General features: G+C 40.4%; 1 protein-coding gene across 1 annotated transcript in view; it reads left to right on the top strand.

The window, feature by feature from the left end:
• The first annotated feature begins 108 nt into the window (after positions 1-108).
• Positions 109-9412, top strand: part of LOC149409010 (kallikrein-8-like) — a 56884-nt gene continuing 47580 nt past the window's right edge. Inside the window, exons 1-4 of the mRNA XM_089650252.1 lie at positions 109-325; positions 1926-2020; positions 7819-7939; positions 9249-9403. Coding sequence (XP_089506378.1) covers positions 304-325; positions 1926-2020; positions 7819-7939; positions 9249-9403 — 393 coding nt within the window. The 5' untranslated portion in view covers positions 109-303. The remainder of the gene's footprint in view (positions 326-1925; positions 2021-7818; positions 7940-9248; positions 9404-9412) is intronic.

The raw sequence follows: 9412 nt of genomic DNA, 5'->3' as shown, positions 1-9412 counted from the left end.
GATCCCCCGCGCTGGTACCTGGGTACAGTTCTGAGACGACTTCTTACGATCTCAAGAATCCCTGTCTGACCTACACTTTGATCACAATGTAATTCCATTCCAGGATCAGCCACGTGCCCGGGAGACAGCGGGGGCGGACTGGTGTTCCCGCTGCAGAACACACCTGAAGATCCCCCGCGCTGGTACCTGGGTGCAGTTTTGAGCAATGCGCCGACTTCTTACAATCTGGATAATGCTTGCCGGATTAACGTGCTCGCCCTTTATACCAGTGTATTTAAGCACCGTGTATGGCTGTCCACTAATATGGAGGACCTTCAACCGCAAGGTAAATCTAACTTCACACAACTAACCCATTATTAGATCGCGACCTTCTTATTATAACATTTAACAAGTTACAGCGTTGGAAGACTTTGGGAGGCGGCTCTAAATAGAAAGTCATGGCACATTTATGATTTTAAGTTTTTATGCCGTGTTGGGCTAACTCCTTCTTGGTACATTGTTGATTTGGAATTAACATAGAATCCACACATAAGATTTAAAAAAGTAGAAAAGAGAATATTTATTTAGAGAGGGACAAGCAAAATACATGAGATATAAATTCCCACTTCTGTGGCCTCGGAAAGTACAATATGGGTAGTCAAGTAGGTGAATTTTATAAATATCTAAAGAAACGGAATAATTTCCAATTCTCATTGAAATATGTCAATATTTTTTATGAAAATTTTTTCAAATTGTTGGAACCACAGTTTTGATAGGATCTCATTTGTACAGATGCATTGGAGAAACAGATAAAAATAAAGGTTTTTTTTCGGTTGGTGTGCCTTCAATTCCATTATTTATTTTTTTTATTTATGTGATTTTCAACTGTTTAAAGTTTTATTTTTATTGTTAACGTCTAAAATCATTTTGTAATATAAAATTGTATACTATACATATGTAACACAAATTAAGTTGGTTTAATTAATATTATCTAATGTAAAGTAAAGTGACTTGTTGCCACAACATGGCTCAAGCTAGCTTAGCAACTTGGAAACATCTGTACCTCCCTATAATATTATCTCATATAAAGTAAAGTGACTAGTTGCCACAACACGGCTCAAGCTAGCGTAGCAACTTGGAAACATCTGTACCTCCCTATAATATTATCTCATATAAAGTAAAGTGACTAGTTGCCACAACACGGCTCAAGCTAGCGTAGCAACTTGGAGACATCTGTACCTGCCTATAATATTATCTCATATAAAGTAAAGTGACTTGTTGCCACAACACGGCTCAAGCTAGCGTAGCAACTTGGAAACATCTGTACCTACCTATAATATTATCTCATATAAAGTAAAGTGACTAGTTGCCACAACACGGCTCAAGCTAGCGTAGCAACTTGGAGACATCTGTACCTGCCTATAATATTATCTCATATAAAGTAAAGTGACTTGTTGCCACAACACGGCTCAAGCTAGCGTAGCAACTTGGAAACATCTGTACCTACCTATAATATTATCTCATATAAAGTAAAGTGACTAGTTGCCACAACACGGCTCAAGCTAGCGTAGCAACTTGGAGACATCTGTACCTGCCTATAATATTATCTCATATAAAGTAAAGTGACTTGTTGCCACAACACGGCTCAAGCTAGCGTAGCAACTTGGAGACATCTGTACCTGCCTATAATATTATCTCATATAAAGTAAAGTGACTAGTTGCCTTAGTTGTCACATTGCATCTTCTTCTGGTGAGCAGACAAATGAAGCTCTGTTTGACGGTCTCCGTGGTTGAGTGCTTACGATTCTGGATTATTACGGCTTCCATTTCGTCATGATTTGTGTTTACACTATGATTGAAGATTTTCACTAATCGGTTGTTGAGTTTGGAGTGATAATTCCATTGTTTCCCTATCTAATAACAGTTGTATTTTTTGGTTCTTGCAGAAGGTTGCAGACTAAAGGAGTCCGTCGGTGTTTGCAAGATTTACTCTGACTGCCCGAGAGCCAAAGAACAGGCAGCAAATGGAATTCTACCGCAGGTATAATAATATGTATTACCCGGGAATATAATACGAGGATGGCTGATAAAACCCGATATCAATACGATATTGACAAATTCCGTCGTCTGTGGTCAGTTAGTGATATTTGCGTTGGCACTGATTCCAGCTGGCCTCCAAGGTGTCAGATAACCTGTCATTATACAAAAAATATTGTATAATTTCGTTCTTTACGCAAAATAACTGACTTATTAATCAATGGAGGTGAACTACCGAAGCTCTCAGGCAGCTTATAAGCAGCCGATCCACGAATTACGGGAAATAAACGAAGCAATCGAAAATGCGGCGTAATTCGTGTTTCGGCTTGCGCAAACTTCGCCGTACTTATACGCACCCTTAGAATTGAAAGAAATCGTATACACAATCCTTAATTGATTCATCTAAGACACGATCAATTGATTCCGTTCCTGATTGGAGAAACGAAAGTTGTCAGTTATGACTAAAGACCTCAATTAATTCTCAGATTAGTAATGCCAATTCATGAACAGGTCCGCTAGTGTTGCTATTTCTTATTTATTTCGTGTCAATATCGGTTTGGCTATCGATAGCGCAACCGTGCTAGGAATATCGGTATACAATTGTAGGAAGTTGAGCTAATAGATTCGATATTGTCAAGTTATCAATTCGATCGTGTTAGAAAATGAGTTAGGACCTATAAATGTTCTCCCTATAAATGTCATTAGGTGCAAACATGTAAACAGTGCGAGTGCCATCAGTGCAACCAACATATTAATAACGGTTGTACGCATTATTTTTATTTTACGGGCAATTTTATTTCAGTTTACGGGCAACACGAATACTATGTGTCAACTTGACAGGCGGGAATGTCAAGCGTAAACAAACATCGTGATTTTGACAACTTTCATAATAATATTACACTTTGAAAGTTTCTAAAATTTTGTTATGCAATCAATACTATACAGTGCTTATAAGTGCATCTATTAAATAATTGCCCCGCGGGAGGGCAATATATTCATAGCTTTCGTAATTCGCTAATTTATTATCATTGTATATTCAATACTTGGGGTTTAATAAGTAAACATTACAAAATGTCGACCGTAATAGACAACATCAATGGTAAATCGAAGGATGAATTGTCTTCGGACCTTCTATCCAGGAATATAACACCGGACAGTACATTGGATGAAATGCGGACTCAAGCCAGAAGGCATAGCAAAAACATTAAGATTTCACAAGTTATAGAGCATCACGAGGGGAATGTTAACCCAGACAATGACAGCGAATTTGGGACAAATTACATAAAATATACAAAAGTTATTTATAACGAATCACATCCTTCCTCATCTTCATCCTCAAGTACTATTAATGATCGGAAGATTAAATTTGATGGAAATTAAAAAAAAAATGCAGAACTAGGAATGTCAGTCATGTTGATTTAGTAAGATGTTTTCCTGATATTTTAGAGGGTTTGGCCTTATTATGGTTTAGGTCCATTTATACTCCCGAGTTAACTTGGATTGAATTATCTACATTACTTATTATTATTATGTAATGAGCAGGCAGCATTCTGCTGATGCGCTCATATCTGATTTCACAACAAGTTTGACAGTAATTGAGTACTAAAACAATTCGAAACAAATAATAGACAGATAGAATTAAAGTCACAACTTTTTTCTATGAAACAACCTGCCGGTATGTCTGCTTTCGAATTTACGTTGAGAATGCAGAAGCATAACAACATGCTTGATTCTAAATTACCTACCTCTGAACTATTACAATTATGTATGAGGGCATTATTACCTACGTATATCAACCTTCTTGCGTCTCGGGACTTCAACTCTTTTTCAGAATTAACCGAAGAATAACAAAATCTAGGAGATAAAATTTGAATAGAAAAAACTTCTTGAACGTGTGGAGTCAAGAACTGTCAACCAACCTAAATGATATTTTTGCATACAGAAACACTGATTTGGGAATGGCAACCCGAATAGCAGAGCTCGCTACTAATTCGTTACCGACCAACATTCCTGTTTCTCCGGTCTACCTTGGCAGTCGACATTTCTTGATTCCTACTAAATCCTTCTGATATTAATTTCGTGTTATAGTGTAACGTGTTTTCATTAAACTTAAATTATCAACTACATCTTTTTACTTTATCACAACCTACACTATACACATTAATTGGCTGCTATAAAGGTAAGTATAATAGCGCCAAAAACGCTGATATTCCTGTCACGGCTTTTCACCCGGTGACTGCCACTGGATCTCTCGATATTATTTCATGTACGCTGATATTCCTGTCACGGCTTTTCACCCGGTGACTGCCACGATCTCCCGATATTATTTCATGTACGCTGATATTACTGTCACGGCTTTTCATCCGGTGACTGCCACGATCTCCCGATATTATTTCATGTACGCTGATATTACTGTCACGGCTTTTCATCCGGTGACTGCCACGATCTCCCGATATTATTTCATGTACGCTGATATTCCTGTCACGGCTTTTCACCCGGTGACTGCCACTGGATCTCTCGATATTATTTCATGTACGCTGATATTCCTGTCACGGCTTTTCACCCGGTGACTGCCACGATCTCCCGATATTATTTCATGTACGCTGATATTACTGTCACGGCTTTTCATCCGGTGACTGCCACGATCTCCCGATATTATTTCATGTACGCTGATATTACTGTCACGGCTTTTCATCCGGTGACTGCCACGATCTCCCGATATTATTTCATGTACGCTGATATTACTGTCACGGCTTTTCACCCGGTGACTGCCACTGGATCTCCCGATATTATTTCATGTACGCTGATATTACTGTCACGGCTTTTCATCCGGTGACTGCCACGATCTCCCGATATTATTTCATGTACGCTGATATTACTGTCACGGCTTTTCATCCGGTGACTGCCACGATCTCCCGATATTATTTCATGTACGCTGATATTACTGTCACGGCTTTTCATCCGGTGACTGCCACGATCTCCCGATATTATTTCATGTACGCTGATATTACTGTCACGGCTTTTCATTCGGTGACTGCCACGATCTCCCGATATTATTTCATGTACGCTGATATTACTGTCACGGCTTTTCACCCGGTGACTGCCACTGGATCTCCCGATATTATTTCATGTACGCTGATATTCCTGTCACGGCTTTTCACCCGGTGACTGCCACGATCTCCCGATATTATTTCATGTACGCTGATATTACTGTCACGGCTTTTCATCCGGTGACTGCCACGATCTCCCGATATTATTTCATGTACGCTGATATTACTGTCACGGCTTTTCACCCGGTGACTGCCACGATCTCCCGATATTATTTCATGTACGCTGATATTACTGTCACGGCTTTTCATCCGGTGACTGCCACGATCTCCCGATATTATTTCATGTACGCTGATATTACTGTCACGGCTTTTCATCCGGTGACTGCCACGATCTCCCGATATTATTTCATGTACGCTGATATTACTGTCACGGCTTTTCATTCGGTGACTGCCACGATCTCCCGATATTATTTCATGTACGCTGATATTACTGTCACGGCTTTTCACCCGGTGACTGCCACGATCTCCCGATATTATTTCATGTACGCTGATATTCCTGTCACGGCTTTTCACCCGGTGACTGCCACGATCTCCCGATATTATTTCACGTACGCTGATATTACTGTCACGGCTTTTCACCCGGTGACTGCCACGATCTCCCGATATTATTTCATGTACGCTGATATTCCTGTCACGGCTTTTCACCCGGTGACTGCCACGATCTCCCGATATTATTTCATGTACGCTGATATTCCTGTCACGGCTTTTCACCCGGTGACTGCCACGATCTCCCGATATTATTTCATGTACGCTGATATTCCTGTCACGGCTTTTCACCCGGTGACTGCCACTGGATCTCCCGATATTATTTCATGTACGCTGATATTTCTGTCACGGCTTTTCACCCGGTGACTGCCACTAGATCTCCCGATATTATTTTTCCAAGAGATCGGCTATTTTTGGAATCGGTTCCTTTTGGCTTTCATAAATGTCCAAAATTTGAGCTGTACTTGTGAACAAAAAATGTATCTACAGAGAAATTTTAAATACTGTCGAACTTGATAATAACAATCACGGCTATAGCGAGTTCACGGCTATAGCGAGTTCAAGGCTATAGCGAGTTCACGGCTATAGCGAGTTCACGGCTTTAGCAAGTTCACGGCTATAGCGAGTTCACGGCTATAATGAACAATTACAAAACAATATTTTAGTACAGGCTTATCTTCATATAATAGTTGACTGTTATAACCAGGTCGATTTACTGATATACCGAGCAAATAATTTTGTCAACACGATTTCTGAGTACATGAGTAGGTCGTTGGGTCTGAACAAAATATACATGACAACAATTATTCTTGAAGTAAGTAGTAACACTCGTTCATTTCTCTCAGTACATTTGCAGTGTTATTCTTGCAGGTTTACTCTCTCTCATCGATAAACTTGTCGACTTCCGCTTCACGCTTATTACCCAAGAAAATTATAGATAGCACATGGTTTCAACTTAATTACTGACTGTAAGAAAAACTTTTTGTTTGAAGGTTAGGAAATTATTAAAATAACCCAAACTTACAACCACAGGGCAGGCATAAGGAACTAGAAAGAATAAACGAGACATATTTACACACAAGTGACGTGTATCCGGCGATACTCGTGGTTATTAATAAGGCCGTCTTAAGCCGTCAAGGGGCGAGTGGGAGCCCCTTTTGAAAGTTGTTAGCCTACAGGGTAAACAACAAACCTACAGGGTAAACAACAAACCTACAGGGTAAACAACACACCTAGAGCACAAACAACAAACCTACAGGGTAAACAACACACCTAGAGGACAAACAATAAACCTACAGGGTAAACAACATACCTACAGGGTAAACAACAAACCATTTCTTTCTACTATTTTATTGAAGAGGTTCTTGCAAGAGAGTGCCATGCCACCTAATCGTGAAAAGGTTCATGCAAGACAGTGCTATGCCACCTAATCGTGAAGAGGTTTATGCAAGACAGTGCTATGCCACCTAATCGTGAAGAGGTTCATGCAAGACGAACCTTTATGCGATCCTTTAAAAGTTTTAAATAATGTTAATACATTAGTAATTAAATAGCCACATGTGAATTGTGAATTAACACTATTGCCTTACGAAAACATTCTTTTGGATACGTCTTGGTATATTTTTTTTAAATATAGATCACCTTCATAGATATAAAAATGGCTCATGGAATGAAAAAATAATCATTCACGTGATGCTACTAAAATAACAATAAATTAGCTTTTTCAATGGTTGCATCCTTTTCAATACATTTGAAGTGCTCCACAAGGATCCCAAAAGCTTAGCTCTTGGAACATCTTGCTTGTAGTATCCCACGACCAAGTCTTCAGGAATCTTTAAATGTTCGGTCACAAACAACAAAGCACGACGGTTCCCCAGGCAGACGGAGTTGGTCCAACCGCTCAATACGCTGCAGGCGATCCAACTTGGTTGGCGGTTCGCTGGTTGGATGCTTGGGCGTTGAACAACCGTTCAACTTGAAAGCCACGCCCCCTTATCTTACTTTTATCTTTACGAAGAAACCATTGCTTTAATAATATGGCTATTATTTTGATAAAACTTTTATTTAATTGTCAATAAATTAAAATAATGCCACATTATTAGTATTTTAATTTGTTATTTGTTCTTCTGTTGAGTTTTGGTGCAAATAACCGGTTGTCCTGATAAACTGACTGTATGTTATAATACAAGAGTGTCCCTTTTCCCAGCTCTGCTCACCCTCCAGTCCAAAAATCTGCTGTGTGGAGTCTGTGGAGTTAGTGGAGACCTGCCCGCCTCTGCCCCGTTCTACTGTCAGCCAGCGGAAGACTGGTTCAAAGGCCAACGACTGTAAGTTGTTGCATTGCTCTGCATTCATTCTGGCTCTAATAATAATGCACACACTTGAGATGACTTATTGCCTCCATCATATTATTATGTATCGTGTCACAAAAGCAAGTCCAAGCTGGCCAACATTATCATCACCATCTCCCTCCTCTAGTGGAGCTATGCTGGGCATGTGACAGATGACCGCTGGAATCTCAGTTTCATCGAGTGGCGTCCGTGGTTAGGAAAGAGAAGCAGAGGTCGCTCGCAGATGAGATGTGCTGGCGATTTGACGAGATCTGCATGCTCCATACGTAAAAGATCCGCCATAAATCGAAAAATCTGATTATATTTGAGGGGCGACTATATGCAAAGCTGGACGCTGGAGGCTGGAAGCTCATAGAGAAGAAGAAGTTACGAATGCAACAATTTAAGGTACCGCTGCCCCAGCAACCATTTATCGGTTAACCAATACCTCTGCCAAAGGTCACCCCAAGTGGCAAGCTACGTTTTGTGACTTAGCAGGAGTGCCCGGGTTCATCTCGTGAGGTGTGTTCAGGATGTGCCTACTCACGGAATCGGGATAGATTGGTTTGGGGAGACCCTTTGACCTCCTCAACTGATCTCTCTTGACCCATCGCCTTGCGCTGCTGCAGGAAGGATACATAATACGTCCATCAGTCCTGAATATACTGATCTCTAGGTTCCTACCAATACCTTTTTCCTTCCCAGAATTTCCACTCCTTCCCTTCCTCAAAAACACCCTCCACACAGCATCCTCAAAGATAACATAGGTCTTGGTGGGAAATTATTTTCTCAGGTCCACCTGGGTGGGGTCAGTGGTTCCAGGAATTCGCCCTGGAAGACTCACACACAGATACATACGTACACCATTCGCCCATCCCGAGTGGAAGTTGTGCCATGGTAGGCAAGTTGTGCCATGGTAGGCAAGTTGTGCCATGGTAGGCAAGTTGTGCCATGGTAGGCAAGTTTTGCCATGGTAGGCAAGTTGTGCCATGGTAGGCAAGTTGTGCAATGGTAGGCAAGTTGACTTCTTTCTCGTACATAGCATTATTTAATTTTATGTAAAATTTTATTTACATGATCAGCAGTTAGAGAGATTAATAGAATGGTACTTGTGTAGATATGGAGGCATGATGCGTGTCTTCGGCAATTAGCTAATCATCACCGCATCAACTAAACACAATTTTTACAAAAACTATTTTAATAATAAAAAAATAATTAATCGAACAAAGAAAATTGCCATTGGATTAGGTAAGTCATTTAAAATATTATTAAATAAACACAAATAATGTTTTCTCGTTGCTTGCAGACTGCGTAGACCTGGCCGAAAAACTACACCCATGCCAGCGGAACGGGTCGAGATGGAGCAGAGGGGATCTGTGCGGGGATGAACCACACAAACACATAACACAATACACCATGTTTCCCCTTACTAAAGCCAGCCCCTCGGAGGTCCAGACATATGTGAGTACT

This window comes from Hesperophylax consimilis, unplaced genomic scaffold (genome assembly GCF_061612785.1).
Source record: "Hesperophylax consimilis isolate HC1 unplaced genomic scaffold, BYU_Hcon_1.0 scaffold_39, whole genome shotgun sequence".
In the NCBI taxonomy this organism is placed as follows: Eukaryota; Metazoa; Arthropoda; class Insecta; order Trichoptera; family Limnephilidae; genus Hesperophylax; species Hesperophylax consimilis.
This window is presented reverse-complemented; position numbering and strand designations above follow the sequence as displayed.